We start from the raw sequence: 21212 nt of genomic DNA, 5'->3' as shown, positions 1-21212 counted from the left end.
CTGCCCTTCAAGGACTGCCATTGAAAATCTTTTAGAAACATTTCTCCGTTTTGTTTTTTTGCAGCCTCACAGGACCCCTTCATCAGGCATTTGATGATGCCTGATGAAGAAGGGGTCCTACGAGGCTCCAAAATGCCGCTTTTGTGACTATGATATGATCGTTAAATCAAGCTTTGGACCCATCCTGGAGATTCTTGGTGTGCTGGTGATATGCATCCTGCGCTGCCCCAAATGGTAGTCTTATCCTGCAAGGAGAACCAGTTTTAATTCTGCATAGAGACAACGTCGTATTAAAGCCCAGGACTTCCTTCTACCCTAAACAATTGTTTTTGCCTTTTTCCTTTACTAGTGCATGGTTTTCCCATCACTCTGTCTAGCTCAGATTCACCAGAAGAAAATAACCCTCCATTGTTTTGGGTTGCTAGTCTACCTCTCAGCTACTGCTTCTTTCGAGAAGGTAGATTAAGATTGTGTTTTACAGATGGACCATGTAAAGGTGCACTAGCCTCTTGTTCCCCACCATCTCTAGGTGGCACAGGCAGACCACCATCCCAGCTAACCTGGTAAACAACTGCTTGGGCTTTTGCATTTTCTTTCCCTGTGTCCACTTCTCTTGAGCAGTTTGTCTCACAGGTAAAATACATGCTGTGTGGATGCTAAAAAGGAATTTTCAGCAAGTAATATTCAATTTTTTGAATGGTGTTCTACTTTAATATTGAAAAAAAAATGCCATTAACTATGTTTGGTTTTCTCCCACTAGAATCTGGCATGGACACATCGCCTGAAAAGTCAGTGACTGTCTCTGAGGCATGCAGTCCACCTGAATCCCCACCCTGTGGAAATAGTATTGTTAAAGTGCCTTCTGGCATCTTTGATGCAACGGGGAGAAAAAGCAGTAGCGGTAAGTTCCACATATATTCAATAAGCCTTATGTAAGAGCTTATGGAAAACCATTCCATGTTGTCAGTACACAACTTAACATGATTTATAATCGGTGTGGTATATGCTATCTCCCCTAAAGCAAGCTCCACCCAAAAGGGGAAGGTCAGCATTAAGTACTCGCCCCCCACTCTTCTTGAAGAACTGGTACTTTTGAGGAGCATGGGGAGAGCAGATACCTTAATTTTGACAGGTACCATCTCCCACTTCTGTCCTAGGTGTTCGGAAACAAAAGTTCTCCACCCTCACCCCCCAGGTCCCAGAAGACTGCATCCACCATTCACGATGCACAGCTCTACTCGCGCATGCGCAGTGGGCACCAGGCTGTGAAGCCGCAAGCTGTCACAGCCAGGTGCCCATAGGGAAGATGCTGAGGAATGTAGACAGCAGGTGAGAGCAACTGGGGGTGAGCACACCGCTGGATCATGGGACAGGTGAGTGGCTGTTTTTTTTTTTTTTTAAGTCAGCAGCTACAGTCATACACCGTACATCCAAAGTCCCTGAACTAAGACCCCATACACACTATTCGATTTTCTTCAGATTTTTGGCTTCAGATTTACCAAAACCATGTAGTGCAAGAACCTGCCTGATTGCATACAAATTGAAACTTCTAAGGTTTGACCTCATATTATATGGTTTTGATAAATCTGAAGACAAAAATCTGCAGAAAATCTAATGGTGTGTATGGAGTCTTAGACTGGTTTTCATTAGCTACCTCAATACGCATAATATAGCTAATTTCCGCACTTCATCCCTGTGTTGTAGGGATTGTAGGCGATTTCCATTACCTGGGCATTGGACTTCTGCCTGCCATCAGTAGGAATGTAAATATTGCCTTTTTAAGAGATTCAATTGATCTAGGGATCATAGAAAGAAGGGCAACTTCCGGAGTTTCTGGCCATGCTTGTAATAAGATGGCTAACTTGAAATATAGCCGACAAAATTTTTTTTTTCCCATCCCCATATGTGGAGATGTGTACCACCGTGCTCTCAACGTCTCCTACATTGATCCAGTAGAGATGGAGTAATCGTATGTAGTATGGCCTGACAATGATACCATCTGATTAATCGTTTATATTTCTGTTACTGAGCTTAGAAAGCCAACGTTAAGCTTCCTAAAGCTTTTTTTTTTTATTTCAGTTTTGGATAGAGTGCTGTCTGTGCCCCCATTAGGGAGATTCACCCTCTCTGTTTGTCCTGGGTTCTGTTATCATGAAAAGTAAAAATCACAAAATCTGGGTTGACAGAAGAACACTTAACAGGGGAAATCTTCCAATGGTGATGCAAGTTTTGGTGACCCTGTTGACAGACCAGAGATTCCCTTTCACTTCCAATTTTGGCTCTGGGACAAGGAGTGAAGGAAAATCTCCCCAGTGGGACACAGATGGCAAAAAAAAAACACTGATGGGGTTTGTAACATTTCCTTACCCTGTCCAAAATGAAGAAAAGTTTTGCCTTTAGTTACACTTTAATGTGTCATTCTCATAATACTTAAAATGGATTGATCTAATTAATGTATGCTTGCTGTACTAAAATAGGCGTTTTGTGTGTATTTTGTTTACAGGTGCCCTGCCAGCCCAGTTACCCACAGTTCAAGATTCCGCTGATGACTCTGTTTTTCTAAGTGAAGGCCAGAGTAAAAAATCTGAAGAGAAGGCTCAGAAGAGGCAGAAAATGTTTTCAGAGAGAAGCTGCAGTTTCAGTGCAGAGAGCAGGGCAGGAATGATGAAGAAAGGCAGTCTAGACATCACAACCAATGAGATGGCTATGAAGATGGGAGCAGATGCCAAGATCCTTACAGCTGCACTTTCAAAGACACCACCACATCCTCTGACAAGCAAACAGTTTGATTTTGAAACTGTAGAGAGCCATACTGCCTCTTTGACAACAGAAGGCCAAACAGGTCATCAAAGAGACACTGCTGAACTGACTGCAGAACAGACATCAGTACAGAGATCGCAGGACATGTTTGACTCCTTAGATACTGTCAAAGAGGAAAGCACAGTGGACTCTTCCGAGGCTCTACAACTTGTAGAAGACAACATGCCTGATACTCTTAAGAACACAGAGGAGCCAAGTAAGAGAAATAGTTTCTATGGTGTTCCTAAAGCAGTAGAGAGGGAAGGAGTAAAGACAGGCCTTGATCCTTTATCTCTTATGGCATCAGAAACCGTGGAGGAAAAACCATCCCCAGTTGAGGAGAAAACAATATCTCCAGTTGTTGCACGTAACCTAGCAGATGAAATAGAAAGTTATATGAATTTAAAAAGTCCACTTGGCAGCAAGTCGTCCAGCATGGAACTTAGAAACCAGGAGCCTGCTAAGGCAGATAGTCAGTGTAGCCTAGAGAGGAGATCAAGTCTGCCTGTGGACTCGGTGCCTTCCGCTGATGTGCAGATTGAGAATCAAAAAAACACGGTCTCTAGGTCGAAAACCTTTGCGAACAGTCCAAAGCATCACCTAAAAAATCAAAAAGAGCGCTCACTATCACTAACTGCTCTTGTGCGCAACTCACAACATGGATCTTTGGGTTCAGTGGTAAATTCACTGCCTGGACTTAAATTTGACCATCTATTGGCGGGACCCAAAATGGACGTGTTAAAATCCAGCATGAAGCAAGCTGCCACCGTAGCCAGCAAGATGTGGGGAGTAGTATCATCTGCTTATAGCTATTCTGATGATGAGGTTTGTAGTATATTTTATATTTACTTATTGAAGGAAAACTGCTATCATTCTAATATTCAGGCAGAAAAATAATGAGTTGTTACATTTTGTAAGGAATTACAATACCATTGCTTTGCCAATAAACTGCATGGCTAGCAGTCACCGCTCACAGCCAGTACTAATGCATTTTCTTTAAGGGAAGAGATTGGTTTGGGTTTCAGTGGTTTATCTGGGAGCTAGATATTGTATTTCACCCTATTCACGTTGTCTTACAGGATGATGGACATCAACGGGAAGCTCACTTTCCTTCAAATGTTGAGGAACACATTCATGGTGACAGCATCAAGACGACCTTGCAGGGATTGTCTGTGAACAACCTGAATCACAGCACTACCAGCCTGGGCAGCAGCAGCAGCGGAGATTATAGCAAACATAGCTACACAAACAGTATGTATGGGTTTTCACTTGAATTTGCTACTGTTTTTAAATCCTATGTAGGATTTGTTTTGGTGTTCATTCAACGGGAAACTGTAATGGTTATGATCATTTTTTTTTTTAAAAGGTTAATATTTGTCTTTACTGTTTGTCATGATTCATCCAAGAATGCAAAGGTCTCTGGATCATATTTCACTTATTTTCAGAAATATTGCAGTTCAGTACAATAACACTAGAGCAGTGATCTCCTAACTGCAGCCTGGTCCCTTTTCTTTTTCACTGACACCAATGAAGGGCACAATTCCACCCAATGACACCAATAATTGGGTGCAATACCTACCAATGACACCAACAATGGGGCCCATTGATACCAGTGATGCGACACAATTCCTCCCAATGACACCAGTGATGGGGAATTGTTTACTCCCACTGATACTGGGACATTTTGGCACAGTCTAGCCCTCCTAAAATCTCAAGTACAGTAAACTGGCCCATTGTTTAGAAAGTTTGGGAACCCCTGCATTAGATTGTCAGAGTCCAAATGCTTAATCCTTATACCGTCACAGGGAGGGGATTGTTTAGATCCTGTGTGTTCCTCACCGGACACCACCCAATGCATCTGTATTCCATTTTAGAACAGACTAGGTGGTTCTCGCCTAGCCTCTGAGACAAATTCTGATCTTTAAAATTCTGAAGAACGTGATAACTTCTAATTCCACTTTTTAAGTGCACAATTTTAAAACTTTCATCAGCTTATCTCTAAAGTATGAAGCAGAGTTCTGAAATCAAATCTGTTTCATACCTGCGCAGTCCCATTTATATTAGGGGTATGATACATGTATTTAATTCAGCAATGGAGCAGAAGAAATGCTTTTCTGGAAGTTTTATCCCCATCCTATTTTCGCTAATGTGTGTCACACCCATCCAAAGTTGCATCAGTGTCGCAATAGAAATTGCACAACTGGAGTCATACAAGTGTGACTGGAGCCTGAATCTTGTCACATTGATTTAAAAAAAAAAAAAAAAAGTCTTAACTTTTGAGCTAAATCTTTTTAGTAAGAATTACATCATATGATGACAAACGTCATAGACATTTAGTAAGTGATATGTGTATAAAATGTTCTCCTGTGTTACTGTCTAAAGGTGATTCAACTCCAGGAAGAGGTATGAGAGGCTTGGATTCAGAAAGATCAGAACATTCTCAAAATACCAGCTTATCGAGTATATTTCAGAACTGTGCTATGGAGGTGAGTGCAATGTCATTGATGGATCAGTCACGAAGAAACCCTTTTTGTAAAAATAAAAATAAAAAATTTTGTTAGCTGTTCTTAAGAATATGTAGCAAGCGTTTGCATTAGTATGCTTTGAAGTTGATATACAGTATGTTATGTATACCCTGGATTCTAGCAGATTTGTCGCTGGGCATTTAATATTCTGTGCAAATGTTCTTTCTGTTCAACTTTTGAGGGAAAGGATAAAAACAGCAGTACACCATGGTAGCATTTGGTTTAAGGTGTAATTGGGTTCTTGGTTACACACATGATAGGCCCCATGGGAGAAGATTGCTGCTCCAAAAGCTCCAGACCTTAGGACCCCTTTAACACTGGGGCGCTTTGCAGGTGCTATAGTGCTAAAAATAGTGTCTGCAAAGTGCCCAGAAAGAGCTGCTGCTGTGTCTCCAGTGTGAAAGCCCAGAGGGCTTTCACACTGGAGAAGTGCACTGGCAGGACGGTAAAAAAAAGTCCTGCTGGCACCATCTTTGGAGCGGTGTATTCACCGTTCCTGCCAATTGATATTGATGGGGCAGCGCGGCTATACCGCTGGAATAGCGCTGTTACAGCAGCGCTTTGCGGTGGTTTTAACGATTTCTCACCCGCTAGAGCGGGGGGGTAAAAGCGCCCCGCTAGCGGCCGAATAGCGCTGCAAAATTGGCAGTAAAGCGCCACTAAAAATAGCTGTGTTTTACTGCCGACCAAGTCCCAGTGTGAAAGGGGTCTTAAAAACACCCACCCTATTATGAACTCGCAGGTGCTGGCTCTGGCTCTGCACAAACTTGGAAGGAAAAAGAAAAAAAAAAACACATGGTAGGCCCCCATCCCCCCTCCCTCTTCCCTCCTACTCTTATACTCACCTGTCCCTATTCCAGCGATGTAATTCTTACTAGATTTCAAAGCCTCTTGTAAAAAATTTCCAGACTGGGCCCATGGCAGAATTCAGCTTAGGCTGTATTGCATATTTTGTTATACTTATGCAATCTACACACGGTCGAATTCCAAACGATTTCTCTTTTGAAAACCATAAATTTCATGTGTTTTGTAATCCGATGGTGCCACCATTGATTTTGAAATTCGACCAACCAAGCCTTCAATTTCATCTCATGTTGCTACAGAGAAGAAATGTTGTGGTCAGGAATCCTCTTTTTTTTTTTTTTTTCCCCAAGTCAAAGCTCATCATGCCCATTTCTTTTTCGATTATATTTCTCGCACAATTCTTCCATCATTGATTAGAAATTTGTTTTTCATACGATTTCCAACATGCCGATCATTGAAGTTTGATGGCTGCATGAAAATCGGCTGTTACTGCGGCCCACTAATGGTGCAAAATTCGGAACAAAAATTCTTAATTGCGATTTTTGAAAGCAGAGTCGTTTGGAATTCAGACCATGTATGGCCGGCATTACATTTATTATTTATTATGGCCAGCATTTATTACATTCTAGTCTTATGCCTGGTACACATGATGAGATTATTGGTGGAATAATCATACCTTTTTGTTTTTTGCATGCTAGTCTCCTATCGAAAATGAAGAATTTACTAAAGTGACAAAAATTCTCGTACGACAGAATAAACATTTGGAAGTGATGTATTATATATTGTATTTTCCAACGACAACTGTGCTGACTTAATAAAAATCGTACAATCTGGTATCGTACGAGGAAACCTTTTCGTACTTGTACCATCGAATCAACTGTCGTGATCGACTTTCGGAAGCTGTGAACAATCAGATTATTTTACGATCACTTCAAAAGTGGCATTTCTAGTACGATTTTCTGATTGTGTATATTAGGGTTGCACCGTTACCACTTCTTTAAGACCGAGTACAAGTACCAATACTTTTTTCACGTACTTGACGTTATCAATTACCGATACTTTTTTTTTTTAAATGTCATGTGACAGTGGCACTAGTGACAGCGAACATATTTGGGGGGCACACCCTAATGCGTTTAAATTCAAGATGGTGCTGCTATAAGACTAACAAACGGTACAGAACATATTACAGCGCACACATTCAAGAATGACATTTCCAGCAGGCTAGTTAAAAACACCTGAACGTATTAAAAAAAAAATACGGGGGTTTGGTCACACTATATGGTTATATAATGCTAAGCCCACTTAATGCGTCGTAGTACCCCCCGAATTAGTGGGTCCTACCCTAGTAATAGAATGAAAGATCCTGCATCTCAACCATGGAAGCCAAACTCCTCTATGTGGGAGAACTGAAGGAATTCTTCCTATACACTGGTGGCCCCTAAATAAGAGGTAATGAAGAGGGGGAGGGGGCACTCTTTACGTCTAGAGGAAAAGAGATTTCATCTCCAAATACTGAAAGGTTTCTTCACAGTAAGAGCTGGGCAAATGTGGAATAGACTCCCTCCAGAGGTGGTTCTGGAAAGCTTAGTAGATTGCTTTAAAAAGACCTGGATTCTTACCTAGGAGTATATAATATAACTGGGTACTAACATTTATAGGTAAAGTTGATCCAGGAAATATTCGATTGCCTCTCGGGGGATCAGGAAGGAATCATGCTTTGCTGGGTTTTTTCGCCTTCCTCCGGATCAACTGTGGGTATGGGATTTGAATTTTTTTTTTGTTTTTTTGGCTGAACTAGATGGACTTGTGTATTTTTTTCAACCTGACCAACTATGTAACTATGATCTTCTTTTATAAGACATTTTTTTTTTTACTCCAGGATAAATTATATTCATTTATAATTGTTATTGAACCTTCATCCACAATAAAGCTAATAGATCACCAATTGATGTCTCTTAAGGACAGTTGTGTAGCATGCATGTCATAAGAATTGGTGCATGTATGAAGATACAGATACTCCTTGTTTAACAACTTACCTGTTTAACGACCACTTGGACTTACGACCAGCTCTCCCCAACCGAATGACGCGCTATACATCATTGTATCGTATTGTACAGTACAGAATTTTTGTTTGTGTTCTGTACCTATGTAAATTAAAACAACATTATTGAGTTGGAGTTTTGTGTTTTTAGACCTTTTTTTCACAGTATAGTAGTTAACAATGCTTGAAATATTAATTACTACTTGCTCCTCGTTTAGCAACCAATTTGTATAATGACCTGGTTGTTGGAACGGAACCTGATCATTAAGTGAGGAGTGCGTGTATTTTCTTTTATAAGGTTTTAAATTGTTGCACATAAAATGTAAACATTTTTAGAGAGGTTTGTTTTAGGCTCCATGTATTCTAGCGTTTTTGTTTTTTTTAAGCTCCTAGAAGCTAAATAGTGTTATTTTATGTGTCCATGTACGCTACTTTAGGCTATTGCCATTTTTTGAGCTTCAGTGTCTAGGAGCAGAAAATAGTTTCTTGGAGCATTTTTCCAGCAGAAAAAAATGCTGCATGCTCCTAACTGCTTCTAGATGATACTAAAATACACCTAACAGCTTTTTTTTTAAACTTTTTAGAGTTTTTTTTTTTTTTAGCTTTTTTTTTGTCTTCATGTAGAGTACTGCAAAAATGCTAATGTTCCTAAATGCTTCTAAAATGCTACTAGAAGCTGGCACAAAAATGTTATCGGAATTTTTTATTCAGCATTTTTTCTAGCTTTTTTTTTCGAGCTTATGAAAAACAATCGTGTGCATGGAGCCTTAGATGATGATTTAAAATTCCTGGAAATGTACTCTTAAAGAAATTTTTAAAAATGGCAAATTTTTATTTTTGCAGGTCCTGATGTCTAGTTGTTCCCAATGCAGAGCTTGTGATGCTCTGGTTTATGATGAAGAGATTATGGCAGGATGGACTGCAGATGATTCCAATCTGAACACTGTATGCCCATTTTGTAAAACCACGTTCTTGCCTCTCCTTTACATTGAATTCAAGGATTTGCGTGGCTCTGCCAGGTTCGTTGATAATTGTCTAAGTATTGGGTTGTTTGAGATTGGGATTTTATTGGACCTGTTTAGCAGTTGTTGCTCTGTTGTCTAACCCTCAATTTTCATTGCTGTTGGACATCCTGACAGTGTCTAAATTATTGTGTCCCTCAATGCACTAGAAATGAAACAGGAATTTTTACTTGTCATAAAAAAAAAATCATTGGAGGCTATTGAGGGACACTGGTCCCACCTTTTTTGTGGTTTTTATTTTTATTGTTTTTTTATTTTTTTCATGCTCGTGGTACTGTTGCTACAGACTAAGGCTTTCTAAGGAAAGTATGAGTATACAAAGGTATTCACAATTCTGCCCTGAGTTACATTTCCAATCTCGTCTCAAACTATCATCCAAACTGTCATCTCTGCTCCTCCCAAGACCACCTCCTCTCTAGCTGTTCTGTCTCCTCCTCCCATGCTTGCCTCCAGAACTTCTGACTTTCTGGAATGCTCTGCCTCACTCTGTTGTCTCCTACTTTGGTCACTTTTAGGCGATCCCTGAAAACTCATCTCTTCAGCGAAGCCTATCTCACCTCCACCTAACAACTGAACTTTTTATTCTTCTGTCAGTTCACTCTTCAAATCTATTACATTTTGTACCACTTGCTCCACCCTATTAGAATGTCTTATGAGCAGGGCCTGCTTAACCCCCTTGTGTTTTATTGTATTTTAACTGTATTGTCTCCCTTCATATAGTATAGTAAAGCGCTGCACAAAACTGTTGGTGCTCTTAAATCCTGTATTATAGTCCTACGACTATTTTTGTTTGCCAGTGTCCAATCCCTGTAGGCAGCAGTTTAATCCAACAGTACCTAAATTCATGTATCCCTCAATGGGCTGTAAGAAAATAATTTCATGGTAATCCTAGAAATCCTATTTTTCAGTGCTTGTTAAAAGCACAAAGCTGTTCTTCCACCAGCTCATTAACCACTTGGCGCCCAAGGTACGTCATATGACATTGTGGGCTTTGTGGTGTTATATCTGAATAATGCCTGAGGCTACAGACCTCATTCAGATATCGGCATTTTCAGTCTGCTATTCCGTGCACCATAAGATCCATCATAGCGGCTGTTCTGCCGCTTGATCGTTCTTAAGGGCGACGCCCCACCCCCTCCATCCACTGCTTCTACCGACTCACCGCTTCCATCGGTGAGTCGGTTACAGTATCCGCCGTCCCCCGGATGGTATCATAGAGCTTTCCGGCGGACCAGATGGTCCCTGGAGTCTCTATGACTGTTCGGAGGCCGGGCACGATGTTATGACGTCACGCCCGGCCTCTGCATTCAAAATAACGGTGCCGCCTCGGCTGGGAAGCTGTGATCGTTTTTATTTTTATTTTATTTTAGGCTTCCCAGCCTAGAGATGAGATGTGGGGTCTTATTGACCCCATATTTCACTGTAAATAGGTCCGATCATGCCATATTCCTATTACAAGGGATGTTTACATTCCTTGTAATAGGAATGAAAGTAATTAATTTTTTTTTGTGTGTCAAACTAAAAAAATAAAAGTAAAATTAATAATAAAAAAAAATTTCAAGCGCCCCTGTCCCTGTGAGCTCGTCCCGCCCACATATGAAAACGCTGTTCAAACCGCACGTGAGGTATCACTGCGAACGTTGGAGCAAGAGCAATAATTCTAGCCCTAGACCTCCTCTGTAACCCAAAACATGTAACCAGTAAAAAAAAATTAAAGCGTCGCCTATGGGGATTTTTAAATACCAAAGTTTGGCGCCATTCCACGAGCGTGTGCAATTTTGAAGCGTGACATGTTGGGTATCTATTTACGCTGCGTATCTACATCTTTCACATTATGCAAAAAAAATTGGGATAACTTTACTGTTGTTTTTTTTTTTCTGAAAAGAAACGTGTTTGAAAAATTGCTGCGCAAATACCGTGCGAGATAAAAAGTTGCAACGACCGCCATTGTATTCTCTAGGGTCTTTGCTAAAAAAACATATATAATGTTTGGGGGTTCTATGTAATTTTCTAGCAAAAAAATTATGAATTTTACATGTAGGAGAGAAATGTCAGAATTGTCCTGGATGCGAAGTGGTTAATAAGGCCCATTTATGTTTTGTGTTTTTTTTTTTTTTTTTTCAGTTTTTTCCTCAAGCCTGGCAACTCAGGGGACAGTCTGCATGGCAGTAACCATCAGTCAACAACAGACACTACTCCTCGTAAAAAGGAGTCTTCACCGTACACCACTGACACAAGCCATGTGACAGATTCTCTGCCTCCACTTGCAACAGCAGAAAACACTGCGCATAGGTAATCTGCTTTTTTCAGCGTGTACATACTGTTAGAGTGTGAAACTATGTTATTTTTATTAAAATATACTATTGTTTTTATTTATTCGTTTTTGATGGTTGGAAGGGAACATACATGGGACATTGGTTCTGCGTGTGACTAAGCCATACACAAGACTTTTCTTGTTCAGCCTCACCAGCTGAACAATAGAGAGTAATAGATTTCCCTATCCACGTTAAAGAAAGTGGACAGAGGACACTCTACGAAAAAGTGGCAGCCGTCCCAATTTTTTATGAACTTTTGCAGTAAGGTGCACACGGAAGGGAAATGCACATCACAAACAAAGATTTCCCAGCACACTAGCCAGCCTTCAAAACAACCAAATTGACCCTGTCTAACAATTAATGTTAATGAACAGGGTTTTGTTTGCACACATTTGACTAATATGTGTAAATTGCAGTTGCCACATTAAGGCTCTTCTGTATACTGCAGTCCTACCTCTTTAATTTTCAGAGTCTCCTGAATAAGAGCGAATATAGCAATAGATTAAGGGCAGGTGAGCCTGGAGGGAGCTCACCCCTCCTTAAAGGCACAGGGATGCATATGATGCCCAGCAAGAGCACAATGGCAGCTCCTGCACCCAATTCAACCAGGTGTACAAAAAAGTGGCAACCACCCCAACCTATAACCAGCTTTTGCAATAGAGGTGCACATGGAAGGGAAACACACATCACTCTATTCGGTTGTTTTGCAGGGTGGCTGCTAAGTCTGCTGGGAGATCTTTTGTTTGTGGTGGATGGAGGATACTCCCCTGCTGAATATTTTATTTGTTTATTTATTGCAGGTACTTGTATAGCGCCGTCAATTTATGCAGCGCTTAACATATACATTGTACATTCACATCAGTCCCTGCCCTCAAGGAGCTTACAATCTAAGGTTCCTAACACACATTCATACATACTAGGGCCAATGTTGGACAGGATCAAGTTAACCAACCAACATGTCTTTAAATGTGATTGCATTTTAACAGCGTTGCTCCCATGGCTGTCAGAATACCTGTACAGTGACTCCATCTAATTGGTTGCAGTTACGGTTTGGCCACAAATTTTCAACCCTGGTCCTTCGATTTTTAGGGCGATGTCGATAGGCCAGTGCAGCAAGAATCGGATTAAATTCAAGCCGTTTATGGCCAACATTACCTGTCCTTTTTCTTGTAAATTACGCCATTCCTGACCACACCCAGGTAACATCTCAAAGGTGGGATCTGGGACCCATTAAAAGTACCAGTTTTTGTACTCCGCATAGTGAATTCTTAGTGTGGGACTTGCTAAACAGAAGCCATTTGTGCATTTTGTGTGTTTGTATATTGTTTTAAACTTTCGTTAGCAGCGTGCAGTCAAACACAAGGCCGCATCCACGAAGATGGAATGTGTCAAAACCATTGTCTTTTTCAGCCACATAATTTTATTTGGGAGCTTTTCCTTTGCTGCAGATAATATTATGTAAAAAATAAGTCAATAGTCAATACCACTTAACCACTTCAATAGCTTAGGGCGTCATATGACGTCCTTGACGTTGTGAGGGGATATCTGAATGATGCCTGCTACAGGCATCATTCAGATATTATTCTTTCTAGCTGGCGATTCTGTGCACAATAAGAATTATCATAATGGCAGTTCCGCCGTTTGATCATTCTTATAGGCGACGGGAGGGGGCTCCCCCCTACTGCCGCCATCCGGGCTCTCTCGTGCCATTGGGGGCTCGGAGAAAGAATCAGCCGGTGCCGGATGAAGACTATAGAGATTTCCCATCGGAGGCCCGGGTGCGACGTTATGACATCACGCTCGAGTTCCCGGAAGTATACGAAACCGCGATCACGGCTGTCGGCATGAGATCGGTGAATTTTTTTTCTCAATCTCATACTTTACAGCCTGGAGGAGAGATGTGGAGTCTTATTGACCCCGCATCTCTACATAAAGAGTACCTGTCACAATAGATTCCTATTACAAGGGATGTTTACATTCCTTGTAATGGGAATAAAAGTGATCAAAAAAAGTGTACAAATAAAAAAAATTAAGTAAAAAAATAAATAAAAAATGTAAAACGCCCATGTCCCCGGTAGATTGCGCTCAGAAGTGAACACACATGTAAGTCCCACCCACATATGTAAACGCCATTCAAACCACACATGAGAGGTATCGCCGTGTGTGGTAGAGCATGTGCAACAATTCTAGCACTAGACCTCCTCTCTCGCAATTTTAAAGCATGACATGTGAAGTATCTGTTTACTCGGTGTAACATTGTCTTTCACATTATACAAATAAATTGGGCTAATTTTACTGTTTTGTTATTTGTTAATTCATGAAGTTTGAAAAATGCGCAAATACCGTGCAAGATAAAAAGTTGCAATGGCCGCTATTTTATTCGCTATGGTGTCTGCTAAAAAAACATATATAATGTTTGGGGGTGCTGCGTAATTTTCTATCAAAAAAATGATGCTTTTTACATGTAGGAGAGAAGTGCGAGAATAGACCGGTATTGAAGTGGTTAATAACCTAAGCCAGTAAAGCATTAGGTTTTCGATCATTTTACTTTAAGGTTCTGTCACCTTGCCCAGGCAGGAAAGAGATGTGCAGGAGCACAGGCAGAGTTAGTACAAGCAATCGGGACCAATTTGCATTATTTTTTTTGCCTGGTGTGGTCATGGTGACAATGTCTCTGATAGACGAGATGATGCCTGAAAAGAAAACTATTGTTATTGTCAAGTAGAGATGGGCTTGGGCGTGTTTGAATCCCCACATGCCTGATCTGTACAGAAAGCCGACGCTGCACAGGACTTATCACAGGCAGTGAGACATATCCCCATCTGTGCAGCTGCGGACTGGGGAATGTCTCACTGCCTGTGATTAGCCATGTGCAGTGTCGGCTTCCTAGCTGGATCGGCATGTGGGGTTTCGAACATGCCCGAGCCCATCTCTATTGGCAAGGTAAAGATTTGGGTTGTTGGTCTTTTAAAAAGTAGACAGTGTTTTTGTATTTGGAGGTAATTGTTTAGCCCTGTTTTCATTTGAACCATTTTTTTCTAGTTCCAGTGACATCCAAGATGCAGCTACAAAGCCTTCAGACAAAAATGGTACTCCAAAACGAGCTGCTTCTCTTACAAGAAGCCACAGTGTGGGTGGACCTCTTCAGAATATAGACCTTTCACAGAGACCTTCTCATGGGGTGTCCACTGTCAGCCTACCTAACAGCCTTCAGGAAGTTGTGGTATGTCTTTCTGGTTGTTAACTTGGTAAAGCAAATGTAATTTTTGAACTCTCTGAAGGCCTGTGACCTTATGGTTAATTGCTAGGTTATATGTAGTGCTTTGAGAATTAGATCATTTTTATATATTTCAATGCAGAATGTTTTTTGGCAGATCACCTACCCATTGCACATACAATTTGTGAAGTATAGCTTTCTTCTGGCACTAATTCATTCGGAAGTATGTGTGGAAGAAAGCTTGCCTTTTCTACAGGGAAATAAAGCACACTGGTTAATCTGAGCAAACAGAGCACTTGTATCATTTTTTCTTTAACCACTTGACCACTGGGCACTTAAACACCCTTAACCACTTCAATACCAGGCACTTAAACACCTTCCTGCCCAGACCAATTTTGAGCTTTCAGCGCTGTCGCAATTTGAATGACAATTGCGCGGTCATGCTACACTGTACCCAAATGAAATTTTTATCATTTTTTTTCCCACAAATAGAGCTTTCTTTTGGTGGTATTTGATCACCTCTACGGTTTTTATTTTTTGCGCTACAAATAAAAAAATACCGAAAATTTTGAAAAAAAAAAAGTTTTTTTTTTTGTTTCAGTTTCAAAACTTTGTAAATAAGTACGTTTTCTCCTTCACTGATGGGCACTGATGGGGCTACACTGATGGGCACTGATAAGGCGGCACTGATAAGGCGGCACTGATAAGGCGGCACTGATAGGCGGCACTGATAGGCGGCACTGATAGGCGGCACTGATAGGCGGCACTGATAGGCGGCACTGATAGGCGGCACTGATAGGCGGCACTGATAGGCGGCACTGATAGGCGGCACTGATGGGCGACACGGATGGGCAACACGGATGGGCAACACGGACGGACACTGATAGGTGGCACAAATTGGCACTGATAGCTGGCACGGATGGGCGGCACGGATGGGCGGCACGGATGGCCATGGATAGGCGGCACAGGTGGACATGGATAGGCGGCACAGGTGGACATGGATAGGCGGCACAGGTGGGCATGAATAGGCGGCACATGTGGGCACTCATAGGCGGCACAGGTGGGCACTCATAGGCGGCACAGGTGGGCACTCATAGGCGGCATCGGTGTTATACTATAGTAATGGATGCCAATCAGTGCCAAACAATAATGCATGCCAATCAGTGATGCCCATTGTGGGCACTGATTGGCATCCATTATGGGCACTGATTGGCACCCATTGTGCTGACTGGCATCCCTGGTGGTCTAGGGAGGATTATGACCTTTATTACCTTTTCCCTGGTGGTCTGGTGGCGTCCCTGGTGGTCCAGTGTGGGCATCCTGGGGGGGCTGTGCTGATAATCGATCAGCACAGACCCCCCCCGTCAGAGGAGCAGCCGATCGGCTCTCCTCTACTCGCGTCTGACAGATGCGAGTGAGGGAAAGCCGATCACCGGCTCTTCCCATTTACACTGTGATCAGCCGTGATTGGACACGGCTGATCACATGGTAAAGAGTCTCCGTCGGAGACTCTTTACCGAGATCGTAGTTGCCGGGTGTCAGACTGACACCCCGCAACAACGATCGCCGCGATGCGCGCCCCCGGGGGCGCGCAGCGGCTCATAATCCTGATCACGTCATATGACGTCCGGTCAGGATTATGAAACCACTTTGCAGCCGTCAATTGCCTATAGGGCGGGCGGCAAGTGGTTAATAACCAGACCAATTTTCAGCTTTTGGTGCTCTCACATTTTGAATGACAATTACTCAGTCATGCAACACTGGACCTATATGAAATTTTTGTCCTTTTTTTCACATAAATAGAGCTTTCTTTTGGTGGTATTTAATCACCTCTCAGTTTTTAATTTTTTGTGCTATAAAAGAAAAAAGACCGAAAATTCTGCGAAAAAATGAATTTTTCTTGTTTCTGTTATAAAATTTAGCAGATTAGTAATTTTTTCTTCATAAATTTTGGCCAAAATTTATACTACTACATATCTTTGGTAAAAATAAGTACAAATTGGTGGATATTATTTGGTCTTTGTGAAAGTTATAGAGTCCACAAGCTATGGTGCCAATATCTGAAAATTGATCACACCTGAAGGACTGACAGCCTATTTCACTTCTTGAGACCCTAACATGCCAGAAAAGTACAAATACCCCCCAAATGACCCCTTTTTGGAAAGAAGACATTCCAATGTATTTAGTAAGAGGCATGATGAGCTTTTTGAAGTTGTCATTTTTTCCCATAATTCTTTGCAAAATCAAGATTTTTTTTCCTTTTTTTTTTTTTCCACAAAATTGTCATATTATCAGGTTATTTCTCACACACAGCATATGCATACCACAAATTACACCCCAAAACACATTCTGCTATTACTCCCGAGTACGGCGATACAACATGTGTGAGACTTTTACACAGTGTGGCCACATACAGAGGCCCAAAATGCAGGGAGCGCCATCAGGCGTTCTGGAGCACCCAGGACAATTCTGACATTTCTCTCCTACATGTAAAAATCATCATTTATTTGCTAGAAAATTACAGAGAACCCCAAAACATTATATATATTTTTTTAGCAAAGACCCTGAAGAATACAATGGTGGTCGTTGCAAATTTTTATCTCACACGGTATTTGTGCAGCAATTATTCGAACGTGTTTTTTTGGGGGGAAAAAACTGTTTTGTGCTGAAAAAAAACAAAAAAACCAGTAAAGTTAGCCCAATGTTTGCATAAAGTGAAAGATGAAGTTATGCTGAGTAAATAGATATCAAACATGTCACTCTTTAAAATTGCACATGCCCGTGGAATGGCGCCAAACGTCGCTACTTAAAAAATCCCCATAGGCGATGCTTTAAATTTTTTTTACTGGTTACATGTTTTGAGTTGCAGAGGAGGTCTAGGGCTAGAATTATTGCTCTCGCTCTAACATTCGCGGCGATACCTCACATGTGTGGTTTGAACACCGTTTTCATATGTGGGCGGGGCTTACGTATGCGTTCGCTTCTGCATGCGAGCACATGGGGACAGGGGCGCTTTAAAAAAAAATTTTTTTTATTGTTCATTTTACTTTATTTTAGTTTGACATTTTTTTCCCCCAAAAATAAGTTTTTGATCACTTTTATTCCTATTACAAGGAATGTAAACATCCCTTGTAATAGGAATATGGGGTGACAGGTCCTCTTTACAGTGAAATCTGGGGGTCAATATGACCCCACATCTCACCTCTAGGCTGGGAAGCCTGAAAAAAAAAAAAAAAGATTCTGGCTTTGATCGTACTGGCGAGTTGGTAGAAGCACCGGAGGGTGGTGAGGGGTGGGGGGGGGGGGCGTCTATGGCTGAGTATTGCAGAGTATTGGGGGGTATTGCAGAGTATTGGGGGGTATTGCAGAGTATTGGGGGGTATTGCAGAGTATTGGGGGGTATTGCAGAGTAACGGCAGGGTACTGCAGAGTATTGCAGAGTATTGGCAGGGAATTGAGGGGTTAAATTCGGTGAGCAGCGATGTGGGCACTGCAGATGCAGCCCACATCGCTGCTGACACCGATCTCTTTCCCCTCCGCTGTACCGATCGGTACAGAGAGGGGGAGGGAGGAACCGGCGTCATGTTATGACGCTGGTTTGTTTACAAGTGATCACTCCGTCATTTGACGGAGCGATCACGTGGTAAACGGCCGCGACGAGCGGGCGTTTACCGTGATCCGTGATGCGCCGGGTCCACGGATGATCTCGTGTGCGCGCCCCAGGGTGCGCGCGAGAGCAGAATTCTGGGAGGCCGTTAATTAACGGCCTCTCAGAGTAAAACAATCGCCCTGAAGCCGTTAATCGGCAATGGGCGGTTGTTAAGTGGTTAAAGAAAATATAAATAGAGAAAATTCATAGGATGCTATTCCTCATAAATGTCAGATAACTGCAGTAGATTTTTGCCTAGACACTGAAAGGATTGGGAAACCTGTCTAGATGAACTGTGTGTTAAAAAGGAAGAATGCCATCAGGGGTGTGTAGCATGTCCTGTCCTTTTTTCACTTGTGTTGCTCTACCCCTCCCTTTTTACTATTTGCCTAAGATGCCAGCTGTCAAAATGACAGCCAGCAGTTGCTGTGTAAATGCAGCCGTTTTTACAGAAGCTGCTGTGAAAACAGTAGACCTTCTCACACGTTGTTTATAAATACTGTTTACGTGATTCAGAGATACAGAGTAACATTGTTACTTTTTTGTTTACTCTATTTCATTCATCTGCAGGTCAAAGCTTTGATCTGCATATGATGTCGGGTAATGCAACCTGACAAGATTTTTTAAATAAAATGTGTATAACATCCTATTTAATATCTTTGTAATCCTTAGTTTACCATAATAAGCCCAAATTAACTCTTCCTTCCACTTTTCCCCTTGGATATTATTTTCCTTCTGACTTTTTGGTTTATTCTTGTTTCTGACTAACTGCTCCTTCATAAACCTTTTTCCTCTATCAACCATAATCATAGTAGCAGATTTCTCCAAGCTCCCTGTCCTAAACATGAACCACTAGCTGTCACAATTGTACTGTATTTAATGTGTAGATTGACTGTATCTTGTCTGGGTTTCTGATTTATTTTATTTTTTTCCAGGATCCTTTAGAAAAGAGGCACAATCCTCCACCTGTTTCTGTTCCTTATCTAAGTCCACTTGTGCTGCGGAAAGAGTTGGAATCATTGCTTGAGAATGATGGCGACCAAGTCATCCATACAGCTACTTTTATCAATCAGCATCCCATCATCTACTGGAATTTGGTGTGGTATTTTAGGCGTTTAGACTTGCCAAGCAATCTGCCAGGACTGATACTAACATCGGAGCATTGCAATGGAGGAGTCCAGGTACAGTAAGTCATTGCCAATTATGCATTAGAAAAGCTTGGAAAGGGTTTGAATGGTATAATATTTTATAGTGTAAACAGGCTACTTGTTTTTTTAATATGTAGCTAAGTTATACAATGTATATGATATTGCTTGATTTTATCAGGAGCTACCTCATTTATTTGAGTCTCTGGACACCTTTAATCCCCATTCCAGTCTGTGTTACTGCGCAAGGGCTAAACTCTGTAGGACTGATTGCTGACTTTATCTGTTGGGTGATGTGTACCTGGGTGCTCTGCACTTTTATATTCACCGACTGACACAGCTTCTCTCTTTAGACCATTGGGTTGCTATGCCACCTTCAGGAGAGGACTAGGCATTACATGTTAATATGCGATAATAAAACTAGAACTTTCTAGTTCCGCCCAAGGGGCGGTCCCTTACGTAACAACCCCTCAGCATGCTACTGCAGCCTCCGTTTTATTTTGCCTAGTGAAGAAGGACCTAGGAACCCTGACTGGCCTATCGGTCTGTGTTTTTTCTGCAGAAGCTTTGCTTTTTGCACAAGATGATAGATCCTGTGATCTGCTATCAACAGCCGTCTGGGTGACAGGCTGGATACCCTTATCCTTGTAGTCTCCCCAGTCGGGCCATTGCGCATGTGCAGGTCGCAGCTCCCCGCTAGGCCGGCCATGACAAAACCTCAGCTCCAGAGGTTGTCGGGGAGCTTTTATGCTGTGGGGCACACATTTAACCGGGCTACTGATGTCTGCGTCACAGTGTGCTCGGCCAGCAGCCACCCTGTACTGATCAGAGAGTGGGTCTGTAATGGAATGTCTCCCAGCTCTTCAGGACTGGTAAGTACAGCTCTCCCTGCCTCAGTGGGGCTGAGCAGCTGGGCATTCCCTGCAAGGTCGATTTGGGGGTCCCTCACATCCCTCTCTCACGTTTTTTCAGCGTTCTCTAGCGGCAGCATGTGCCCCTGTGCTCTGGCGGCCATTTTCCCTGTGTTTTATGTCCTTATACTGGACGCTGGGCAGCCATTTTCCTTGAGCCTGAGCACATTGCAGAGCGGTTTCAGTGCCATTAGCAGCAGCTTCCACCGACACAGAGCTGATTCCTCTGCACATGGGAGCCAACAGAGACCACAGGCACTACCCGCAGGATAGCGCAGAACCTTTCAGGGTGGTGAGTCCTCATCCAGCAGCAGTAAGGAGGGTGGGACTGTCACTGTCCTAAGTCCCCTTCAGTTGGCAGACAGGGTAGGGTCAGCATGGCTTCAGAAACTAGTGTTTCTTCCCCCGAAATCCAGGCAATTGCAACCGGTTCGCCTGCGGAATGCGCAGTGCCTTTGGACACCTTGTCGGCGGACCTCAATTCGTTCGTTGCCAAGATGGAGGCGGTGCTAAAAAGCGCCCCCCCCCCCCCCCCGTCCTCTGGTGAGAGCTCTGACGCAGGCTCGGGCCCTGCTGAGGCTGGTGACCCCTGCTCTGTCGTTTCAGATGACGCTGACCAGGACCGTTTGGACAGTGAGGATGAGTCCCCACCCGGGTCCGTGCGCGACAAAGCGCTTGTTGGAGCACTTATCACAGCTTTGTTTGATACCCTGAAGATTCAGGAGCCAGCAAATCCCTCTGCTGATGTAGCGGTCCCTTTTGGGTCCCGTAAGCCTAAGTCACA

General features: G+C 42.4%; 1 protein-coding gene across 1 annotated transcript in view; it reads left to right on the top strand.

Annotated features, from left to right (window-relative positions):
• Positions 1 to 21212, top strand: part of DENND4C (DENN domain containing 4C) — a 223831-nt gene that overhangs the window by 186535 nt on the left and 16084 nt on the right. The window contains 8 exon segments of the mRNA XM_077475224.1: positions 761 to 901; positions 2504 to 3624; positions 3879 to 4050; positions 5182 to 5285; positions 9013 to 9188; positions 11316 to 11483; positions 14549 to 14729; positions 19308 to 19553. Coding sequence (XP_077331350.1) covers positions 761 to 901; positions 2504 to 3624; positions 3879 to 4050; positions 5182 to 5285; positions 9013 to 9188; positions 11316 to 11483; positions 14549 to 14729; positions 19308 to 19553 — 2309 coding nt within the window.

The sequence above is a fragment of the Lithobates pipiens genome, unplaced genomic scaffold (genome assembly GCF_037356315.1).
Source record: "Lithobates pipiens isolate NorthernLeopardFrog02 unplaced genomic scaffold, aLitPip1_a1.2 Scaffold_13, whole genome shotgun sequence".
Lineage (NCBI taxonomy): Eukaryota > Metazoa > Chordata > Amphibia > Anura > Ranidae > Lithobates > Lithobates pipiens.
This window is presented reverse-complemented; position numbering and strand designations above follow the sequence as displayed.